At 45.3% G+C, this 25,066-nt stretch overlaps 1 protein-coding gene across 1 annotated transcript; it reads right to left on the bottom strand.

Moving 5' to 3' along the window:
- Positions 1-7: 7 nt before the first annotated feature.
- Positions 8-24,132, bottom strand: LOC138675293 (patatin-like phospholipase domain-containing protein 2). Its single transcript, XM_069763383.1, has 9 exons — positions 23,834-24,132; positions 15,223-15,455; positions 14,086-14,151; positions 13,089-13,298; positions 12,024-12,084; positions 11,337-11,537; positions 5,135-5,267; positions 4,930-5,043; positions 8-3,778 (listed from the first exon to the last, which is right to left on the bottom strand). Exons 1-9 carry the CDS (start codon positions 24,018-24,020, stop codon positions 3,505-3,507), a joined length of 1,479 nt encoding a protein of 492 aa, XP_069619484.1. The 5' UTR covers positions 24,021-24,132; the 3' UTR covers positions 8-3,504.
- Positions 24,133-25,066: the final 934 nt, after the last annotated feature.

Genomic DNA, 25,066 nt, shown 5'->3' with positions numbered 1-25,066 from the left:
TTGCACTGTAGGGTATTTATTTTATTTTTAATCATAACTGTCATTTAATTAAAAAACAAACAAAAAAAAACATATCTACCATTTGTCAATTAATACAAAACACAACATTGACACTAAAAACACAATAACAGAAGGAGACAAACCATAGATGGCACAAACCACGACGCCAGCAACATGGTTTAAACAAGTCATATTAATCAGAGGTATAAATAAAATGGACTTAAGGGATATTCCCATCTCAAGGATCATATCCCAATATAAAAGCAGGTGTAATACTAATAATATTAGCAAATTCCTCAAATTAGAAATGTAGTATAGTTCTTCTGCTACACTGTCGCTTACCCCATGTGCAAGGCATTGCAATACCCTAGGTATCTATGGTTACGACCACTCATAGTGAGTTAGCTTTTAGTGGTCATAACCATGGATACTGCAATGCCCTGCACATGGGGTAATCAGAAGAACTATACATTTCTAATTGAAGGGATTTTCTAATATTACACCCACTACATATTTGGATATGATCTTTGAGATGGGAATACTCTTTTAAGTGTTACGTTATACAGAAGTCCAGTAATCAAAAATGGTAAAATATGTAGAGCGGGAGATGTACCGGGAGCTTCCCCTGCACCATGGAGGCCGACAATAGCCGAGCGAGGTACTTTGTGCATATCTGAGGTACATTGTAAACTGGAAGACTGCCCGCAAAAAGCTGACAATTTGTGTGCCTAAATTAAGCGTTCAGCACCCGTCAGATCAGATGTAAAGCAGCAGCAATTAATAATAATTTAAAAAAAATTACACATCTTAAAGGGTTTTTTTTAAACAAAAATAATGGCTGACTTTTTTCCAGAATTGACACCAGTGGGCCATGTGCGGTACTGAAACTCAGCCTCAAAGTGAAGCTTAGCTACAATACCAGGCGCATCCCATGGGAGGAGAGTGGAGCCATTACTGCATCAAGGCAGCCATGTTTTTTTGTGTGGTCATACAATGCCTTTAACCAGGCCCAATACACAATGTGACTTGTGAGGCAGCCAACGCCTTCATTCAAAAGTCAAAATGGAGGCACACAGTGCCCAAACGATAGCGCTGGACTAGCGAGAATATCACCGCCGATCAATATGGAGGCCGCCGCTGTGTGTGACTGGCAGGTGGCCATTTCAGATTTGTAAGCTCTTCCCATATTTGTCCCTTTTGACAAATTTGAGGCATGTTTGACTAAAAGGGTTAGTTTTTGGTCCACTCCACCATGTCCCCCCACACTTTTTTTTTTTTTTACATTTACAACCCATTATGGGACAGATTTATCAAAACTGTAGACAGCGACTCTCCTTGTTGCCCATAGCAACAGTCATTTCTAAAGAAGCTTTGAACAAAAATTTAAAGCTGTGACATGACTGGTTGCTATTGGCTACAAAGACAGTCTTAAAGTTAGCCCATGGAGAGGCCAACAGTAAGTCTGTCCTTGTTGCCTATAGTAACCAATCACACAAAAGCTTTCATCTTTTCAAACCAGTTTTACAAATGAAAGCTGCACGGTGATTGGTTGCTACGGGCAACAAGGACAGTCATACCATGGGCGAGCTGTAGGCCTCTGGTTTATCATGTATTAGGCCGGTATCACATGGACTATGCTCATATGGGAATATCCAGCCGGCGGCCGCTGAGTTTCCTCACGGCAGCGGTGGTCAGGCTGGGTATTCCCATACAAGCATGACCCATTTGAAACCAACCTAATGGATTAGACTAAACACGGTGGCGTTCTACCCGAAATAGCGCCACACCAGTCCATAGGTGGTGCCTGGTATTGCAGCTGTGTATATTTACAATAGGGTCGCGTTAGATTAACCCCCTTTTAAAAGGTTGTAGGTGGTATTATAAGGGGGTCCTGTAAAATGTATCCCCCACAGGACACTTCCATCCTCACTAGAATGGAGAAACAGGTCAGACCCCCGACCACCGCTCCATTCATTCTCTATGGGGCGGCCAGAAATAGACGGGAGCATCTCTTGGCAATGAGTGGATCAGTGGTCAATTATGCGCACTGCCACTCCCTTCTAATGAGGATGCTGATTAACGAGGGCCCCAGGGGTCAGACCCCCACCAGTTAAGTTTTCACCAGACAACCCCTTTAAATCCATGGGTTACCCGTGTCTAAGCTCATCTCACGTTTTAGTACATCATGAGGTTCAGAGTTTTTTTTTTTTTAAATTATTTTTTTTAAAGGGGTTTTCCCAGAAGGTAGGGGGGGGGGGGAATATCATTATAATAAATTTTATACTTTTAAATGGAAAATCTCCTAGTCACATAGTAACAAAACCAGCCCTAGCATATGAGTATGAGGTGCCGCAGCAAACCGCTCGCAGGTACCCATCCAATTAATATTCTGGGACAGGTTTCTATCAATTTACCAAGATGACAGCCATTGTCATTTACTATGGTGATCACCTCGCTAGTATAAACAAGCGTGATATGCTAATTAAAGATATTTAATTACCGTATATTCATGATGACTTTTTCCCTATTCCCAGATAACCCCTTTAAAATACAGATGCTACAGGTTCTCCATAATTAATCCCCTCCTCATGACGCACATTGACGGAACGTTGGAGGCCACACCAAGTGTCGAGCGTTCTGGGCATATAAAAAAGTGCTAAAAATATAAAGTACAATAAAAAATGCGTTTTTTTTGTCTTTGATCATTAAAATAAAAAAAATTCAGCTTTTTTTTTTTTTTTTACCACCAATTTTACCATTACTAGGCAGCTTGTGAAAGTGTATGGAACCTATCTATATGTTCCCCAAAACGACTCCTATATAAAACTTCTACCCTTGTTATTGTACAAAAATATTCAAGACATTGCCCTAAGAGTGGAAAAATACATTTTTCTATAAGAAATAGCGCCACCCTTGTCCTTAGGTTGGGTGGGGTATTGCAGTCCAGTTCTATTCACAGCAGTGAGGCTCCAAATCCTGACACAACCTATGCATATGTGCCGCAGTTTCTAATCCCAGACAGGACGTCTTTACACTGCACATCCACATAGCCAAGGAGGACAACTGTAGATAGTGTGAGTCCTTCAGGGTCCAGCAAAGACCAGAAATAGTCACAACTTATTAGCGGTAGGAAGAATAGCATCAGGCTGTGCGACCAAGAAAAAGCAGAGTTTAGAAAACTGACTGCTTTTTACCAAAATAGCGCCGCCCCTGTCCACAGGTTGTGTTCGGTATTGCAACTCCCGTCACACATGCATCAATACCGCACATAACCTGGCACTGTTTTTTGGAAGTTTTATAATAGTAATTAGCCCTTTAATGTGAAACCGTAAGGTGAAGTCACCAAGTGCCGTTCAAAACAGAGGATGGGGTCTTGCACCATAGTAGATGGATCACAGGTCAGTGACCGGAGAGCGTCCTCCTTCCTAGACATGGGTAGAGTAGGGTTCTTTTCCCTCTGGAGATCCCAGCACCATGGGAGATACATCTAATTTCCAGTAAAATCTAGAAACTGAGTTCTGAAGAATTATCTACATCTTCAACGGAGAGAACAGAGAGGCTCATCTCCACTCCCGAGTCATCAGCAATGAAGGAAGAAGGAAAGCCACATTTTGCCGTGTGGACAACGGAGTCCTCCGAATTCATAGGGCAGGAGAAATCAAACACCCAGCTCTCGAGGTCCATGGAAGAGTAGTTATTGGGGAACAGATTAGATGACGTCTGGTGGAATGGAGCCGGTAGGCTCAGACACTTCCTCAAGGTGCTCCGAACTGGTGGTCTGTAGGACAGAAGAAAAATGAATGCTTTTTAGTGGTACCATGTTGGGGGTCTATATACAATGTGTTAATAGCTTTTTATTTAGGTTTTTGATGAGGTGCTGTGATCAAAAAGCTATTTTTCTCAAATGCTGAACACCTCCTTTAAGAGCATGTCTACAATCAGTGGGACATACATGGAGGAGTCACACAAAGAACCTTGTACACTGTTCTACTGGTTCGCTATAGGGGGTTCATCCTGGGAGACCACCATCTAAAAGACTCAAAAAATGTACTCACAGGACATCTGTAAAGACATCATTTTTGATGCCATAGGGGACTACCCCGTGTGGACCCAAGGTGTCATCATTGGAAATATGTCTGGCTAGATGAGTTCCTTATCAGAAGTCCTACAGGGACATCTTAGAAAGCCAAGAAAAGGCGTTCAACCAATATGGATTCAAGATGTCCTTCTAGATCTTCTAATAAAGCGGGTCATCAAACCAGACATGACCTATGAGGACATCTTGAATCCATAATAAGTGGTTCCCTGTTCCAAGGCCTCCTTCAACTCTTAAAAAGAACAAAACGCTTTGAAGGATCTGGACTAGGGTTGAGCGACTTTTTATAGGGTCGAGTCAGGTTTCGCGAAACCCGACTATCTCTAAAGTCGAGTCGAGTGAAATTGGCCGATTATGGCGTAAAGTCGGGGATCACCGAAACACGAAACCCAATGCAAAGTCAATGGGATTTTTTTTTTTTTTTTTCCTCTCTCTCGATGACGATAAGCGTCCATGCCCCTAAGACCTATGTCATCACTCTGCCCACGCTCCTTCATTGGCTGAAAAAAATGGCGCCAAGCGCGTCATACAAAACACGACTTTGGCGCGAAAGTCGCGTACCGCGTGGCCGACCCCACACAGGGATCGGGTCGGGTTTCATGAAACCCGACTTTGCCAAAAGTCGGTGACTTTTGAAAATGAACGATCCGTTTCGCTCAACCCTAATCTGGACTATCAATGGTTTCAATGGACTACCTCTTCCCATATCAGCTGACTATAGTGGTCCAAGAAATGAAACAATTCCAAAACTGGACAGTTGTTGGAGAGTAAAGGTTTTCACAAATCTAGATGTCCCCTCTAAGCTCATGGAACATCAGGCGATGTCCACCTACCTTGCTGGTAGCAGCCTCTTCCTCGCTTGGCGGTAGACCGTTCCAGCCACAGAACGCACAGTCTTCTGCATCCAACGAACATCATCTGGGATATCAGGGAACCAGTCCACTAACCTACACACAGGTGCGGTGTATAGGCGCAAAATTAGTGTGATCACCACGATTGGGTGTTTACACCCAGAGTATGGCACTCCCTAGTGCTCACCTTAGAGCCATCGAATAGGCAGATTCCACAGGCAGAGTACAAGGAAGAGCCATATAGGAGGCCACCCGCATGGGCAAGAGGCTGGTGATCTGATTGTAGAGGCCTTCATTCTCCTTGCAGGCTTCTTGTAAAGCTAAATAAAATCATCAATAAGTAACGATTTTATAATCTGGTTAATAAAGACTAACTACTGATGGAAATCTTTACTTAGAAAATAAATAAAACATACATACATATATACACATATACATACACGCACACATATCTATCTACTATATAATTGTAAGGGTCACTTCCATCTTTCTGTCTGTCCTTCTGTCTTTCTTTCTGTCACGGATATTCATTGGTCACGGCCTCTGTCTGTCATGGGAAATCCAAGTCGCTGATTGGTAGGGGCAAAACAGCCGCGACCAATCAGCGACGGGCACAGTCTGGAAGAAAATGGCAGCTCCTTACTCCCCGCAGTCAGTGCCCGGCACCTGCATAATCCCCTCCAGTCACCACACAGGATTAATGCCGGCGGTAACGGACCACGTTATGCCGAGGGTAACGCACTCCGTAACCGCTGCTATTAACCCTGTGTGTCCCCAACTTTTTACTATTGATGCTGCCTATGCGGCATCAATAGTAAAAACAAATGTAATGTTAAAAATAATTTTAAAAAAAACCCCTGCTATTCTCACCCTCCGTAATTTCACAATGCATCCTGGGAACGGAAGATGGCGGCAGCCGCGCGCGTATCGCTGGAGCTTCGCTGGATCCCAGGGGGAGTATATAACTATTTTGTATTTTAATTATTATTATTTTTTTTTTACAGGGATATGGTGCCCACACTGCTGTATACTAAGTGGGCTGTGTTATATACCGCGTGGCTCTGTGCTGTATACTACATAGGCAGTGTTATATACTATGTGGGCTGTGTGACATACTCCGTGGGCTGTGCTATATACTAGGTGGCCTGTGTTATATACTACGTGGCTGCTATATACTGCGTGGGCTGTGTTATATACTGCGTGGCCTGTATTAACACATCGGGTATTCTACAATATGTAGTATATAGCAGCCACATAGTATATAGCACAGGCTACGTAGTATTTGTCTGCTATATACTACATGGCTCCTATATACTACAGGGCCTGTGCTATATACTATGTGGCTGCTATATACATAAATACATATTCTAGAATACCCGATGCGTTAGATATATATATAGTGATGGTGGCCCGATTCTATCTATAGACCTATAGATATAGTGATGGTGGTTTTATACACACATACAGTGGGGCAAAAAAGTATTTAGTCAGTCAGCAATAGTGCAAGTTCCACCACTTAAAAAGATGAGAGGCGTCTGTAATTTACATCATAGGTAGACCTCAACTATGGGAGACAAACTGAGAAAAAAAAATCCAGAAAATCACATTGTCTGTTTTTTTATCATTTTTTTTGCATATTATGGTGGAAAATAAGTATTTGGTCAGAAACAAACAATCACGATTTCTGGCTCTCACAGACCTGTAACTTCTTCTTTAAGAGTCTCCTCTTTCCTCCACTCATTACCTGTAGTAATGGCACCTGTTTAAACTTGTTATCAGTATAAAAAGACACCTGTGCACACCCTCAAACAGTCTGACTCCAAACTCCACTATGGTGAAGACCAAAGAGCTGTCAAAGGACACCAGAAACAAAATTGTAGCCCTGCACCAGGCTGGGAAGACTGAATCTGCAATAGCCAATCAGCTTGGAGTGAAGAAATCAACAGTGGGAGCAATAATTAGAAAATGGAAGACATACAAGACCACTGATAATCTCCCTCGATCTGGGGCTCCACGCAAAATCCCACCCCGTGGGGTCAGAATGATCACAAGAACGGTGAGCAAAAATCCCAGAACCACGCGGGGGGACCTAGTGAATGAACTGCAGAGAGCTGGGACCAATGTAACAAGGCCTACCATAAGTAACACACTACGCCACCATGGACTCAGATCCTGCAGTGCCAGACGTGTCCCACTGCTTAAGCCAGTACATGTCCGGGCCCGTCTGAAGTTTGCTAGAGAGCATTTGGATGATCCAGAGGAGTTTTGGGAGAATGTCCTATGGTCTGATGAAACCAAACTGGAACTGTTTGGTAGAAACACAACTTGTCATGTTTGGAGGAAAAAGAATACTGAGTTGCATCCATCAAACACCATACCTACTGTAAAGCATGGTGGTGGAAACATCATGCTTTGGGGCTGTTTCTCTGCAAAGGGGCCAGGACGACTGATCCGGGTACATGAAAGAATGAATGGGGCCATGTATCGTGAGATTTTGAGTGCAAACCTCCTTCCATCAGCAAGGGCATTGAGGATGAAACGTGGCTGGGTATTTCAACATGACAATGATCCAAAGCACACCGCCAGGGCAACGAAGGAGTGGCTTCGTAAGAAGCATTTCAAGGTCCTGGAGTGGCCTAGCCAGTCTCCAGATCTCAACCCTATAGAAAACCTTTGGAGGGAGTTGAAAGTACGTGATGCCAAGCGAAAAGCCAAAAACATCACTGCTCTAGAGGAGATCTGCATGGAGGAATGGGCCAACATACCAACAACAGTGTGTGGCAACCTTGTGAAGACTTACAGAAAACGTTTGACCTCTGTCATTGCCAACAAAGGATATATTACAAAGTATTGAGATGAAATTTTGTTTCTGACCAAATACTTATTTTCCACCATAATATGCAAATAAATTGTTAAAAAAACAGACAATGTGATTTTCTGGATTTTTTTTTCTCAGTTTGTCTCCCATAGTTGAGGTCTACCTATGATGTAAATTACAGACGCCTCTCATCTTTTTAAGTGGTGGAACTTGCACTATTGCTGACTGACTAAATACTTTTTTGCCCCACTGTATATACACACCAAAAGTTTGGACACACCTTTTTTTCTGTATTTTCATTACTATGAAAATTGTACATTCACACTGAAAGCATCAAAACTATGAATTAACACGTGTGGAATTATATACTTAACAAAAAAGTGTGAGGGGGGCTTTGCTGGTGACACTGTTGGGGATTTATTCAAAATTGAAGGCATACTGAACCAGCATGGCTACCACAGCATCTTGCAGCGGCATGCTATTCCATCCAGTTTGTGCTTAGTTGGACCATCATTTATTTTTCAACAGGACAATGACCCCAAGCACACCTCCAGGCTGTGTAAGGGCTATTTGACCAAGAAGGAGAGTGATGGGGGCTACGCCAGATGACCTGGCCTCCACAGTCACCAGACCTGAACCCAATCGAGATGGTTTGGGGTGAGCTGGACCGCAGAGTGAAGGCAAAAGGGCCAACAAGTGCTAAGCATCTCTGGGAACTCCTTCAAGATTGTTGGAAGACCATTCCCGGTGACTACCTCTTGAAGCTCATCAAGAGAATGTCAAGAGTGTGCAAAGCAGTCATCAAAGCAAAAGGTGGCTACTTTGAAGAACCTAGAATATCTAATATATAAAGGTGTGGGTGTGTGTGTGTGTGTGTGTGTGTGTGTGTGTGTGTGTGTGTGTGTGTGTGTGTGTGTGTGTGTGTGTGTGTGTGTGTGTGTGTGAGATTGACTTCTGCACTGTCGCAGCTACAGCCACAAAATTTTAAAATTTTGCACAGTCACACGTCTGGACCCCGAGAGCGTCATAGGCTATGTTGTGAGGCAAAATTTTAACCCCGCGCTTTCCAATTCACCAAACAATTTAGCCCCTATCTACATAATGGGGATAAAGTGAAAGGAAAAGTGTTGGAGGCAAATTGACAGCTGCCAGATGTGAACAAGGGGGACTTAAAGAATTGGAGCGATGGCGCAAAAGAGTATATACCGTACAGTTGCTAAGGTGGGGCCCCGACATGGGATACTCACCACACACGGGGATAGATATGAACACACACAGAAAATGCGCCACACACTACCACGTGCTTGAACACATCACCCTCAGCACACATTTCACCACACATACACCAACCTCGCCACATAAAAGTCGAAACACAAAAGTCGCCGCTCAAAACTCACCACATGCAAAACTAGGCTCACGCAAAACTCGCCACACGTGCAAAACTCACCTCATGGGAAAACTCGCCACACGCAAAACTTGCACCCGCGGAAAAATTGCCACATGCACAAAAGTTGCAACACATGCAAAAGTTGCCTCACACAAAACTTGCACATACTCAAAAGGCACCACAAATAAAACTCGCCACGCGCAAAACTCGCCATGCGCAAAACTTGCTGCACACAACTTGCTACACTAACCTGTCACATGCAACTCGACACACAAAAAGTTGCTACACGCATGTCGCCACACGCAACTCAACACACACAACTTAACACACGAAACTCGCCCTAAAACACACACAAGTCTGGTATTATCCTTCAAAAATAAAAATCTGATTAATAAGCAGACAAACTACAAGAGCAACAAATGTACCATATAGGAATTACGGCAGCTGTCAGTCACATGACCTGTCTATTATGTGTATGTGTGAGCTAATATATACTGCCAGGGGGGAGGGCTTCCTGTTGGCTGGGGATTTATCAGGCTGCCAGTTTAGCTTACAAATACTGAAGTAAAAATACTGACCAAATAACGTGTGAACGAGGTCTAATACAGGAGGAGATGACATACAGATATATACTATATACAGGAGGAGATGACACAGGTATATACTATATACAGGAGGAGATGACACAGGTATATACTATATACAGGAGGAGATGACACAGGTATATACTATATACAGGAGGAGATGACATACAGGTATCTATATATATATATATATAATTGTCTAAGGGTTTTTCCTCCAGGCCTCGACCAATCAGCGACGGGCACAGTGACGATGATGTCATAAAGGACGTATACATCCCGCGTCTCTGATTCAGCTATGGGCACAGTATCGACGTAGATGTCATAATGGTTGCCATGGCGACGATGATGTCATAAAAGTTGCCTCGACCAATCAGCGACGGGCACAATCTGCCGCAAATTCTGGAATCATCATTGTCCATGTACTACGGGGACATGCATATTCTAGAATACCCGATGCGTTAGAATCGGGCCACAATCTAGTATACTATATACAGGAAGAGATGACACACAGGTATATACTATAGACAGGAGCAGATGACCTACAGGTATCTATATATAATTGTCTAAGGGTTTTTCTGTCTGTCCTGGAAATCCCGGCTCTCTGACTGGTCGAGGCCACCAGGCCTCGACCAATCAGAGACCGGCACAGCATCGACGTAGAAATCCCGCGTCTGATTGGTCGAGGCGGGCACAGCGACGGGCACAGCGACGATGATGTCATAAAGGTTGCCTCGACCAATCAGCGACGGGCACAGTGTGCCGCGAATTCTGGAATCATCATTGTCCATATATTACAGGGACATGCATATTCTAGAATACCCGATGCGTTAGAATCGGGCCACAATCTAGTATACTATATACAGGAGGATATGACATGAAGGTATATACTATATACAGGAGGAGATGACACAGCAGGTATATACTATATACAGGGGAGATGACACACAGGTATATACTATATACAGGAGGAGATGACATACAGGTATATACTATATATAGGAGACGACATACAGGTATATACTATATACAGAGGAGATGACACAGCAGGTATATACTATATACAGGGGAGATGACATACAGGTATATACTATATACAGGAGATGACATACAGGTGTATACTATATATAAGGGAGATGACAAACATGTATATACTGATGTGAAAGTGAGAGGTGTGAGGTGAAAATGAAAAGGTGTGAGTGCAAAATGAGAGGAGTGAGGGAAAATAGTGGAGTGATCGGAAAATGACAGATGTGAGGTCGAAATGACAAGTGTTAGGGAGGAATGAGAGGAGTGAGGGGGAAAATGAGAGGTGTGAGGGAGAAAATGAGAGATGTGAGGGAGAAAATGAGAGATGTGAGAAGGAAAATGAGAGGCGTGATGGGAAAATAAGAAGAGAGGTGCTATAACTAACCACAGATATTTACTATGCCCAGGCAACGCCGGGCTCTTCAGCTAGTAAGACATATTTTCAGTTGTTTCACACTTTTTTGTTAAGTATATAATTCCACATGTGTTAATTCATAGTTTTGATGCCTTCAGTGTGAATTTAGGTCTTTTGGTCTGTACATACATACACACATATACATACACACGCCATTACCGCTGTATAGAGTAGGAGGCAGTTTTTCCATTAGCCTCCTGTCTAGCGGCCAGCGCGCTTTTTTCACCGGCGTTTCGTCACTTTCCTTCTTCGCCTCCTTAGGGCGGGGGGCTACGATACACTGTGGGCTGTTGCAGACAGACCCTAAACCTTCCTGCTTTAGCTGAACATCCAAATGGGGAGATGGGGATTTTAAAAGATCTAAAAAAAATATATATATAATAAATAAAAAAAAAAAAAGTAATAAAAAAAATACAAAAATTAAAACATTTAAATTTTTGCTCCTTCCTACTTCTGGGTTTATTAGGAAGAATATATATAGAATCACCAATCACTGTGGCACAGTAAGAAAACGCTTAATACCGCCACAGTGCACAGAAATAATACCAACATACAGTGACTAAAGAGCAGCATTACTATGAATAACCAATACAGATATAGATTGATTATTGATAAACGCTCACACCGAACTCAGTGGCGCCCCCTTGAGTAGCAAGGAGGGTGCAGCTCAAAGAAGCATATACAGGGCCAGCTGTAGTAAATACATCGCAATATGAAAACGTATATTACGGTTTTCTATCCAAGAGCATTACATCAATAAAAGCCACAAAGCAAATACGGGATCCTGCAGTATGGGTGGAGTCAGGATAATTTAAGAAAAAAAAAAAAAAAGGAAATAACACGTACTGTTGTCTTTTAGGAATCTGAGTGCGTCATTGTAGCCCTGTTGACACATCTCTAACAGAACCTGTGAAAACAAATTAGGACCATGAAATATGATGAACAAATATGTGCCAACAACTCAAATTCAATAATAAAAAAAAAAATTTAAAAAATTTGTCAAGTCATGGCTAAGAGGTGGTAGATCATAAAACTTCACATCCTACTAAATGAGACACTGCCCCCGCAGGAGAAGTGCAGTATTACAAGGCACAGATTCAAAACAAATGGGTGACCAACCCACAACCTGACCAAGAGCAAAGTCATTTGATTGTATTTTTCATTTACTTGGGTAGTCAACTTTAGAAAACCCATTTCCCTATTAGATTACACGGAGGAGGTGGTCAGATTTTCCTTGCCTGTTCACCATGTAACATTTTACTCAGCAAAAATAATACTTAAAAAGGTTTCACCAATTGTAGGGGAAGGAGGGGGTGAGTGTCTCGTCAGGAAGTCCACAAGATACCGAAAAATAAGTTGCGCTCATAAAAGAGGTTATTAGCATGTCCATGATCGGTATAGTGACTGGTCATATTACTCAAGACAACAGGCCTGAAGCATAATTTTGATACTGGCCATTGGGACTATTTTAGACCGATCCCTTCTGAAACGTTTCCAGAAATCTCATAATCAGAGGCATGTTTAGATAACTGATCGCACAGGATCCAAAAGTCACAACTCCCCCTATTCTTCCTCCTTTCATAATCACCTTTGCACACGCTCATTAGATGCTTAACACAAACAATAGGGGGAGGAGTCTGTTCATTGCAGCTAATGTTCATGTGCATTTCCTGTACTAACAAGAAGCAGGAGTCTAAAATTGTCTCAATTGCAATTTTTTTTTTTTTTTTTTTAAATGAATAAAAATGGATTTAATACAACCAGATTTAAACAAGTAATTTGCTCATGAAACATTCATAATAAAAAGATGTCACAGATTCTAGCAAAACACCATTAATGTTATGATGGTAAGCGTCCGAAGCCTTCGCAATAAAGAGAAATTGTGTAAGGCAAGACTATTTTGTTCCTTACTTGAGGTTCAGGTGGAAAGAGGGCGCGGGTCAGTCGGTAAAGATTCCCCAGGCTGAACTGGATGCTGGTGTTGGTCACTCGCAGCTCGTGGAAATTGGTCGAGTTGTCTCTCGGGCAAATATCGGATTCCCCTGAGAATGGAGAGACTGTGATTGTGTTCTTCAACTCGTATTCAGGCAAATTATTGCTAATTCCACCGTCGACATAACGCTGCAGAGAAAAGGGAAATTAAAGGAAACATTTAAAAAAAAAAAAAAAAAAGTTATAAAATAATTAAAAATGGTATTTTGCCAGTTTTTACTAATTTTATATACGATATCAATAACTAATTGTAATTCGGTTTAGTATTTTATTTATAAAAAAAAAACAAATTAATGAATAAAAATATAATAAAATAATAATAATATAATATAATAATAATATAATAAAATAATAATATAATAAAATAATAATAATAATAATAATAAAATAATAATAAAATAATAATAATAAACTAATAATAATAATAATACTAATAATACTAAAATAATAATAATAATAATAATACTAAAATACTAAAATAATACTAATAATAATAATAATAATAATACTAAAATAATAATAAAATAATAATAATAATACTAATAATACTGATAATAAAATAATAATAAAATAATAATAAAACAATTATTTTATTATTATTTTATTATTTTAATAATAAGAATAGTAAATATGTATTTATTTCTTTTTTTTAGTTTGTGGCACTTATCACTAAAGTCCCATCTGAATGTTCCCTGATGATCAAAACATCTGACGGGTCATTTATGTAATCTGCCATAGGAGGACGAGTCTTTATTTTGAGATTGGCCGGGATCATAGTGCTTAACGGCAATTTTCAGGATTGTTTAACCAGGGCTTTAAATCTATAGATCTGCTTTCCGCACAATATTTGGCTTCATTCCGTTAAGGGTTTATTACACCTAATTTGGCCGAATCCTTCTCAGATAAGAACACTTACCACTCCTCTGAACGTCGGCGGGATGATCCCACAGTAAATGGGGACAAAAGCGCTGCATACTAAGGCCTATGGGAAAAGGGCAGGGGAGTCAGGGGGATAAACTGATAAAAGAAAATCAAATCCAACACTCGCGGTCATGTACACAGACACCACAGATTACATAAAAGATCAATAGGGTTTCCAATCTCTGAAAAGATGCTAAGCGATTGGACTTTATCAGGTAGATGTAGGAATAAAGCTCTTAAGGTACCTTCACACTCAGCGACGCTGCAGTGATACCGACAACGATATTGATCGCTGCAGCGTCGCTGTTTGGTCGCTGGAGAGCGGTCACACAGACAGCTCTCCAGCGACCAACGATGCCGGTAACCAGGGTAAACATCGGGTTACTAAGCGCAGGGCCGCGCTTAGTAACCCGATGTTTACCCTGGTTACCAGCGTAAAAGTAAAAAAACAAACACTACATACTTACCTTCTGCTGTCTGTCCTCGGCGCTCTGCTTCCTGCACTGACTGAGCACAGCGGCCGGAAAGCAGAGCGGTGACGTCACCGCTCTGCTTTCCGGCCAGCGCTCACAGCCAGTGCAGGAAGCAGAGCGTCGGGGACAGACAGCGGAATGTAAGTATGTAGTGTTTGTTTTTTTACTTTTACGCTGGTAACCAGGGTAAACATCGGGTTACTAAGCGCGGCCCTGCGCTTAGTTACCCGATGTTTACCCTGGTTACCAGTGAAGACATCGCTGAATCGGCGTCACACACGCCGATTCAGCGATGTCTGCAGGAGGTCCAGCGACGAAATAAAGTGCTGGACTTTCTGCAGCGACCAACGACATCACAGCAGGATCCTGATCGCTGCTGCCTGTCACACTGGACGATATCGCTAGCCAGGACGCTGCAACGTCACGGATCGCTAGCGATATCGTTCAGTGTGACGGTACCTTTACTCCTCCTCACCTTTAATCTAAAATTTTTTAAGAAACAAAATAATGATGAATATATAGAGAATTGTACCATTTCTCCATTCAGAGATCACCAACTGTCTGCAGCAGGAGCCTCTCCCCAAAGGAAAAAAAAAAACACTAAGCCCCACCCCTCTCAGCCATCAGGAAGAATTCAGCCCCCATGTCGTCAGCCATACCTGGATTAGCTCCTCTTTAGAGCCGAAATCAGACACCAGCACGTTCTCCCCGTCCGAGACCCGGGTGAGCGATATGCAGAGTTTCCCCGATGCCAATTCGTGGGCATTTTCAGGGAGGTTTTTGTACAGCCCGTTCTTTAGGATCTTGACCAAGTTAAAAGAAGGATGAAGAGGCCCCAGATTCCTCTTCCTGGCTTCCTTCGCCACTTCCATCACATCTGAACAACAGTCGGCTATAAAGACAAAAAAAAAAAAAAAATAACGGTCGGGTTTAAAAATCGGAAAATCTAGAAAAAAAATAATTAAAAATACAAATTATTTTATTATAATAAAAAAAATAAAATAAAAAATATTTCATTATGATTTTTTATTATTTTTTAAGATATAAATCAGCAGAATATAAAAATCATGAATATAATATAACAATCATAATAAAAATAACTCCTAATATAAAATGTGATATTTTATAATTTTTTTTATTATTTTATTAGTATATTATATTTTTAGGATTTTGTTGTATAAAAATTATTTTAAAAAAATCCAAATAAAAATCGTAATATAATAAAAAAAAAAATCCTAATAAAAAATAAAAAAAATCATTCCACGTTTAATTGTTTTTTGGTTTTTTTTCTTGGACAACACCCATGTTGCCCGGTTTCTTTTTTCCTCTTCATAGACGCATTGTGTCACGACGCACATCACTCAAAAAAAAAAACAAAAAAAAAAACAAAAAAAAAAAATTATATATATATTATATATATATTATATATATATATATATAAACACGGACATTCTATTCTTGAAAAACACAGATCGAACTCGGCCCCAAGTCACGAATGTCTGACTAAGCGGCTCAGAGATTATCCACTGGTCTCACGCATGTTTGTGACCTGCAGTGACCTCCGGTAGTGAACGTGAGGTCGCCTCACAGATCGTAAGCCTTGGGGCCAAACATGAGCAGTGAGACATAACAGGATCCCACAGTCCGAGGTCACCGATATTTATATTTGCACTTTCTGGGTCAAATAGTCAAGATTTTTGAGAACGTGAGCGCCACCACAGAAGAAATTAAGTATTGCACAGGTCTGATCAGAATTTATGGGCAATATATTTAAAAGGAGTCGGTCACCCAATCTTTCTCTATGTAACCTGAGAGCAGCAACATGTAGGGGCCGAGACCCTGATTCCAGCGATGCGTCACTCATTGGGCTGCTTGCTGTCATTCTGATACAATCAGTTTCTTCCTGCTGCAGATATAGCAGCTGTATATAACCCCACCCACACCTCCAATTGGCAGCTTTCACAGAAAGCAGCCAATCAGTGCTGGGGGTGTGGTTGGACTAGGAGGCAACAGACAACTAGTCTTGTAGGGATAATCTCCTGCTGATAAAACATTGATTTTATGATAACAGCAACACATTGCCCAGTAAGTGATACATCACTGGAATCAGGGTCTCTGCCCCTACACCATGCTATTCTCAGATAACCCAGTAAAAAAACAAAACAAAAAAAACTGCTGACATTCTTTAGAGCACAGACATGTTGGGTCCCCCTGAGCAAGACTTCTGGTGACTATACACTAATACAGTGATGTGTCCCAGAGGACGGGGTTGTTTGTCCTCACAACAGGCCACTATCCTTATTTCACCGGCGCTCCCTCCCAGCGACGGCAAAATGTTGGATGATCTCTGAAACCAAGTTCAGATTTGGAAATCTGTGCAAAACGCCAAGTAAACAGGCGCAGCGCTATCATAAAGCCGACATTATCTGGGGGCAAAGATAAGAAAAAGCGCTCAAACAGCAGGAGGCCAAACTCCAGACGCCGCGGTCACTGAGGATTTAGAGGGGATTTTCTTACTTCCTTATAACATAAGATAAAGTCACTGTCATGTCTCTGGCAGTCCTTTTTTTTTTATTTTAAAAGTGGAGGAGGGAATAAAAAAAAAAAAGTCCTTGATTTGCATCTATCACTGAAGCTTTTCCACATTCAATTAAGAAACCGAATTGCAATACCAGGTACAACCAGTAGATAAGAGTGGCGCTGTTGCAAGACAAAAAACACACCTTTCCTAGCCAATTCAGAAGTACAATCCCTTTTTTGTTTTTGACACTAGGCATCGGAATATACACATCTATAATATAACGCTGGGAGCGTCACTCTGTCCGAAGCCTTTATAGACTGCGCAGGCGCAAGCGCCGGCGCAGTCTGGGCCTCACAGAGTGACGCTCCCGGGAGATCGCGGTGTGCGTTCACACTGAACGCACACCGCGATCTCCAACAGAGAAGCAGGGACCGCCAGGAGGGTGAGTATCGCCTATATTCACCTGTCCTGCGTTCCACCGCTGGGCGCCGCCATCTTCCCGGTCTTCGGCCTGTAACCTTCAGTTCAGAGGGCGCGATGACGCGCTTAATGCGCGCAGGCGCCGCCCTCTGACTGAACAGTCACGGCCAGGAGACCGGGAAGATGGCGGCGCCCAGCGCTGGAACGCAGGACAGGTGAATATAGTAAGTGCTGGGGGGCCTGAGCTGGCGGCGATACCGGCACCTGACCCCCACAGCGTGGCGGTGTCCCCGCCTGCTCAGGCCCCCCAGCACTCGGCGCCGAGCGGGTCAGAGGCAGTATGGGGACGCAGGATGGGAGCAGCACATACCAGGATGGGAGCAGCGCATCACAGGATGGGAGCAGCGCATCACAGGATGGGAGCAGCGCATCACAGGATGGGAGCAGCGCATCACAGGATGGGAGCAGCGCATCACAGGATGGGAGCAGCGCATCACAGGATGGGAGCAGCGCATCACAGGATGGGAGCAGCGCATCACAGGATGGGAGCAGCGCATCACAGGATGGGAGCAGCGCATCACAGGATGGGAGCAGCGCATCACAGGATGGGAGCAGCGCATCACAGGATGGGAGCAGCGCATCACAGGATGGGAGCAGCGCATCACAGGATGGGAGCAGCGCATCACAGGATGGGAGCAGCGCATCACAGGATGGGAGCAGCGCATCACAGGATGGGAGCAGCGCATCACAGGATGGGAGCAGCGCATCACAGGATGGGAGCAGCGCATCACAGGATGGGAGCAGCGCATCACAGGATGGGAGCAGCGCATCACAGGATGGGAGCAGCGCATCACAGGATGGGAGCAGCGCATCACAGGATGGGAGCAGCGCATCACAGGATGGGAGCAGCGCATCACAGGATGGGAGCAGCGCATCACAGGATGGGAGCAGCGCATCACAGGATGGGAGCAGCGCATCACAGGATGGGAGCAGCGCATCACAGGATGGGAGCAGGATGGGAGCAGCGCATGACAGAATGGAGGCGCAGGATGGGAGCAGCACATGACAGGATGGGGACGCAGGATGGGAGCAGCGCATGACAGGATGGGGATGCAGGATGGAGCAGCACATGACAGGATGGGGGCGCAGGATGGGAGCAGCACATGACAGAATGGAGGCGCAGGATGGAGCAGCACATGACAGGATGGGGACGCAGGATGGAGCAGCGCATGACAGGATGGGGACGCAGGATAGAGCAGCACATGACAGGATGGGGACGCAGGATGGAGCAGCACATGACAGGATGGGGACGCAGGATGGGAGCAGCGCATGACAGGATGGGGACGCAGGATGGAGCAGCGCATGACAGGATGGGGACGCAGGATGGGAGCAGCACATGACAGAATGGAGGCGCAGGATGGAGCAGCACATGACAGGATGGGGACGCAGGATGGAGCAGCACATGACAGGATGGGGGCGCAGGATGGGAGCAGCACATGACAGAATGGAGGCGCAGGATGGAGCAGCACATGACAGGATGGGGACGCAGGATGGAGCAGCGCATGACAGGATGGGGACGCAGGATAGAGCAGCGCATGACAGGATGGGGACGCAGGATGGAGCAGCACATGACAGGATGGGGACGCAGGATGGGAGCAGCGCATGACAGGATGGGGACGCAGGATGGGAGCAGCGCATGACAGGATGGGGACGCAGGATGGAGCAGCGCATGACAGGATGGGGACGCAGGATGGAGCAGCACATGACAGAATGGAGGCGCAGGATGGAGCAGCACATGACAGGATGGGGACGCAGGATGGAGCAGCGCATGACAGGATGGGGACGCAGGATAGAGCAGCACATGACAGGATGGGGACGCAGGATGGGAGCAGCGCATGACAGGATGGGGACGCAGGATGGGAGCAGCGCATGACAGGATGGGGACGCAGGATGGGAGCAGCACATGACAAAATGGGGACGCAGGATGGAGCAGCACATACCAGGATGGAGACCATATACCAATATAAATGCTCGCCACCCGGGCGTAGAACGGGTTCAATAGCTAGTAATATAATATATACACATACACCATGTAAAGTATTGTTCATTGTTTACATTAAAAAAAAAAAAAAAAAAAACTAATCGGTGGGTTCCATAAGATTTTGGCATAATTTTTATTTCATGTACTTGTGCAGAAAATATCTTTTGTGTACTTTTTACATATTTTAGAACATTAAAAATAGAAAAGAATACAGAAAATATTTTTTTTAAAAGTATATATAATGAATAATAAAGTGTAAGACAAAGTCCATATATTGTAGCTGTGTCTTCAGCACCCAGGTCACCTGTGCAGGTAACGATCATTCAGTCTATATGTATACAGCATATATCTGCATGAACTGGAGTCACCCCGGACCTTTGCTCTAACGACTGCCTTATTGCCTATAGATTCAGGATGGTGCTGGGAGCTGACCAGCAGTAACCCCTCTCACAGCTGGGGCAGGGTCGAGGGTCCGCCCATTAGTCAGCTCACCTCCACCAGCCAATCACAATCCGGTCCCAACACACTACACATTCCTGGAGGTCAGACTGAGCAGATCAGCAGTTCCAGGACTCCGATTCTGAAGAAATCAATGGTCGCCCAATGTATGTATGGTTAAAAATATATATATATATATATATATATATATATATATATATATATATATATATATATATATATATATATATATATATATATATATATATATTTATTAAATTTTTACCACTACAATTCTATACATTACTTTTGTTTATTAAAAATAATCACAATTTTAAGAACAAAAAATTAGATATTAAAAAATAAAATATTTAATTAAATTCTGTAATAGATAAATTGTATAAATATACACATAATAAATTTAAATAAAAATATATATATATCTCTCGCAGGACATTACACTTAAGTAGGGCCCCTACTATCCGTGGAGAGGGGGCTCTTTCCTTTGGTTTCTATGGATTTTCAGAACACTCATACAAGTGAATGGAGAGAGTCCGCCGCACATGGTCACTTCTCTCCAGCATACATCTATGTGATATACCGTGGTGGACCCACATCTAGAGGGGACCATGGTGGGCCGCCATCAGCGGAGAGGGGGCTGCAAGTGTGCTGATGAGCTCATCATTGGTTTGCGGGAGTTTTGGCATCTTCCATATAAATGGATGGAGACAGCAGCGCAGCCGGGCGCGGCAGGTCCCACGTCTACCAGGCAGAATAGTCTGCAACAAAGAGGATTTAGCCCTTCACCAAGAAGATGATAATGTGCAAACTACAGCGCTGCGGAGTATGTTAGCGCTATAGAAAAAGAAATAATAATATTAAATAAATAGACATATGACCAGTCACAGATATGGGGGTCCTCCGCTCTGGGTGCTTGGTGATATGTATATGTCGGGGGCTCCTCTGTTGTATATATGGGGGGCCCGGTATTACACATGACTGCTCTGAGTGGTGAGGGGGTCTCCATTAGACATATGATGGGGGTCTATGACCAGTTACAGATATGGGGGTCCTCTGCTGTATATATGGGGATCCTCTGCTCTGGGTTACATGTATATGTGGGGGGCTCCTCTGCTGTATATATGGGGGGGTCTATGACTAGTTACAGATATGGGGGTCCTCCGCTCTGGGTGATATGTATATGTGGGGGGCTCCTCTGCTGTATATATGGAGGTCCTCCGCTCTGGGTTACATGTATATATCGGGGGCTCCTCTGCTGTATATATGGGGGGGTCTATGACTAGTTACAGATATGGGGGTCCTCCGCTCTGGGTGATATGTATATATGGGGGGCTCCTCTGCTGTATATATGGGGGTCCTCCGCTCTGGGTGACATGTATATGTGGGGGGCTCCTCTGCTGTATATATGGGGATCCTCCGCTCTGGGTGATATGTATATGTGGGGGGCTCCTCTGCTGTATATATGGGGGTCCTCCGCTCTGGGTGATATGTATATGTGGGGGGCTCCTCTGCTGTATATATGGGGGTCCTCCGCTCTGGGTGATATGTATATGTGGGGGGCTCCTCTGCTGTATATATGGGGGTCCTCCGCTCTGGGTGATATGTATATGTGGGGGGCTCCTCTGCTGTATATATGGGGGTCCTCCGCTCTGGGTGATATGTATATGTGGGGGGCTCCTCTGCTGTATATATGGGGATCCTCTGCTCTGGGTGACATGTATATGTGGGGGGCTCCTCTGCTGTATATATGGGGATCCTCTGCTCTGGGTGATATGTATATGTGGGGGGCTCCTCTGCTGTATATATGGGGGTCCTCCGCTCTGGGTGATATGTATATGTGGGGGGCTCCTCTGCTGTATATATGGGGATCCTCTGCTCTGGGTTACATGTATATGTGGGGGGCTCCTCTGCTGTATATATGGGGGTCCTCTGCTCTGGGTTACATGTATATGTGGGGGGCTCCTCTGCTGTATATATGGGGATCCTCTGCTCTGGGTGATATGTATATGTGGGGGGCTCCTCTGCTGTATATATGGGGGTCCTCCGCTCTGGGTGATATGTATATGTGGGGGGCTCCTCTGCTGTATATATGGGGATCCTCTGCTCTGGGTGACATGTATATGTGGGGGGCTCCTCTGCTGTATATATGGGGATCCTCTGCTCTGGGTGATATGTATATGTGGGGGGCTCCTCTGCTGTATATATGGGGGTCCTCCGCTCTGGGTGATATGTATATGTGGGGGGCTCCTCTGCTGTATATATGGGGATCCTCCGCTCTGGGTGATATGTATATGTGGGGGGCTCCTCTGCTGTATATCTGGGGGTCCTCCGCTCTGGGTGATATGTATATGTGGGGGGCTCCTCTGCTGTATATATGGGGATCCTCTGCTCTGGGTTACATGTATATGTGGGGGGCTCCTCTGCTGTATATATGGGGATCCTCTGCTCTGGGTGATATGTATATGTGGGGGGCTCCTCTGCTGTATATATGGGGGTCCTCCGCTCTGGGTGATATGTATATGTGGGGGGCTCCTCTGCTGTATATATGGGGGTCCTCCGCTCTGGGTGATATGTATACGTGGGGGGCTCCTCTGCTGTATATATGGGGGTCCTCCGCTCTGGGTTACATGTATATGTGGGGGGCTCCTCTGCTGTATATATGGGGGTCCTCCGCTCTGGGTGATATGTATATGTGGGGGGCTCCTCTGCTGTATATATGGGGGTCCTCCGCTCTGGGTGACATGTATATATGTGGGGGGCTCCTCTGCTGTATATATGGGGATCCTCCGCTCTGGGTGACATGTATATGTGGGGGGCTCCTCTGCTGTATATATGGGGGTCCTCTGCTCTGGGTTACATGTATATGTGGGGGGCTCCTCTGCTGTATATATGGGGGTCCTCTGCTCTGGGTTACATGTATATGTGGGGGGCTCCTCTGCTGTATATATGGGGGTCCTCCGCTCTGGGTGATATGTATACGTGGGGGGCTCCTCTGCTGTATATATGGGGGTCCTCTGCTCTGGGTTACATGTATATGTGGGGGGCTCCTCTGCTGTATATATGGGGGTCCTCCGCTCTGGGTTACATGTATATATGGGGGGCTCCTCTGCTGTATATCTGGGGGTCCTCCGCTCTGGGTGATATGTATATGTGGGGGGCTCCTCTGCTGTATATCTGGGGGTCCTCCGCTCTGGGTGATATGTATATGTGGGGGGCTCCTCTGCTGTATATCTGGGGGTCCTCCGCTCTGGGTGATATGTATATGTGGGGGGCTCCTCTGCTGTATATATGGGGGTCCTCCGCTCTGGGTGATATGTATATTTGGGGGGCTCCTCTGCTGTATATATGGGGGTCCTCCGCTCTGGGTGACATGTATATGTGGGGGGCTCCTCTGCTGTATATATGGGGGGTCCTCCGCTCTGGGTGACATGTATATGTGGGGGGCTCCTCTGCTGTATATATGGGGGGTCCTCCGCTCTGGGTGATATGTATACGTGGGGGGCTCCTCTGCTGTATATATGGAGGTCCTCCGCTCTGGGTGACATGTATATGTGGGGGGCTCCTCTGCTGTATATATGGGGGTCCTCCGCTCTGGGTGATATGTATACGTGGGGGGCTCCTCTGCTGTATATATGGGGGTCCTCCGCTCTGGGTGATATGTATACGTGGGGGGCTCCTCTGCTGTATATATGGGGGCTCCTCTGATGTATACGTGGGGGGCTCCTCTGCTGTATATATGGGGGTCCTCCGCTCTGGGTGATATGTATACGTGGGGGCTCCATTAGACATGTGGGGGGTCCTCTCTGTATCGGGGATGAGCAGCACTCACCCAGGCAGCAGCCACACACCAGCGCCGCCGCGTTCAGGGCTCCGGCAGACGCTCCGTAGATCCTGGCGGCCTCAGTGATCAGATACGGCGCTCTCTCCTGCAGACAGCTGGACACCCCGACATGATAGACGCCGAGGAAGCCGCAGCCGGCGAAGGACACGTTCCAGCCGCGCTCCCGGTCAAACATAGCAGCAGTGTGTGAGGACGGAGGACGGAGCCGGAGAAGCCGCCGGAGAAGAGCGCAGCAATGACTGGAGCCGCGGCCGCGCCGCTGTGCTAATCATTGATACGATAACCCCGCCCCCTCCTGGCTGCGAAAGCCAATCAGAGCGTGAGTAGCGAGACCGGCCTTTGCCCTGCGCACTTGGGATTCCCTGCTATGACGTCACGGGGCTCGCCTGAGCTGCTCAGTCACATGATCAGTGATGCACCACGTGGTGTGCGGTCATTCTGCTCCCACTGGACCCACTGGTATTTGTGGTTGCGCCATAGAATAACTCTGTGGATCAGTTGCAGACCGGTGACCTGTGCGTCCATCCTGGGATTTCCAGAATTTATCAATATTGGTGATGAAATTTCACTGTTGAGGAACGTAAATATATTATTTTTGTTTTACTAGTGATTAGTGTTTGGGGGGGGGGGGAGGGGGTGTTAATTGCACCATAACATATAATATGTAGGAAAATAGACATGTGAATGGTGGACCCGCTGTGCCGGGAGCCGGGCCCGCCCAGGAGGAGCGTGGCTAAGTGGCCACCTGGTCCTCACTAAAGCTCCTAATGGTGGAGTCAGGCTTGTCATGCAGGAAGCGGCCTGGTGCCCCTCCTGGGCAGTCCCCGGTACTGCAGCTGCCGACCCCAGGGGTCAGGATCACAGACACAGGCTCGGGGTCACTGCCGGACAAGACTCGGATACTGGAATACAAGCCAGGAAGACACAGCCGGCTTCAGGTATCGCCGGAGCGGCCTCAGGTTCAGGTACCGCCAGAGCGGCCTCAGGTTCAGGTACCGCCGGAGGGGCCTCAGGTTCAGGTACCGCCGGAGGGGCCTCAGGTTCAGGTACCGCCGGAGCGGCCTCAGGTTCAGGTACCGCCGGAGCGGCCTCAGGTTCAGGTACCGCCAGAGCGGCCTCAGGTTCAGGTACCGCCGGAGCGGCCTCAGGTTCAGGTACCGCCGGAGCTGCCTCAGGTTCAGGTACCGCCGGAGCGGCCTCAGGTTCAGGTACCGCCAGAGC

The sequence above is a fragment of the Ranitomeya imitator genome, chromosome 4 (assembly GCF_032444005.1).
Source record: "Ranitomeya imitator isolate aRanImi1 chromosome 4, aRanImi1.pri, whole genome shotgun sequence".
Lineage (NCBI taxonomy): Eukaryota > Metazoa > Chordata > Amphibia > Anura > Dendrobatidae > Ranitomeya > Ranitomeya imitator.
Note: the sequence above shows the minus strand (reverse complement) of the source record. Positions and strands in the feature narration are given on the sequence as shown.

Coding starts and splice junctions, on each gene's coding strand:
- LOC138675293 (XM_069763383.1), bottom strand. CDS start 24,020: ATGTTTGACCGGGAGCGCGGCTGGAACGTGTCCTTCGCCGGCTGCGGC. Junction 5,268..11,336: donor GCCTCCTACTCTATACAGCG/GTAATGGCGTGT, acceptor GATTTTATTTAG/CTTTACAAGAAGCCTGCAAG. Junction 5,044..5,134: donor GCCTATTCGATGGCTCTAAG/GTGAGCACTAGG, acceptor ACCTGTGTGTAG/GTTAGTGGACTGGTTCCCTG.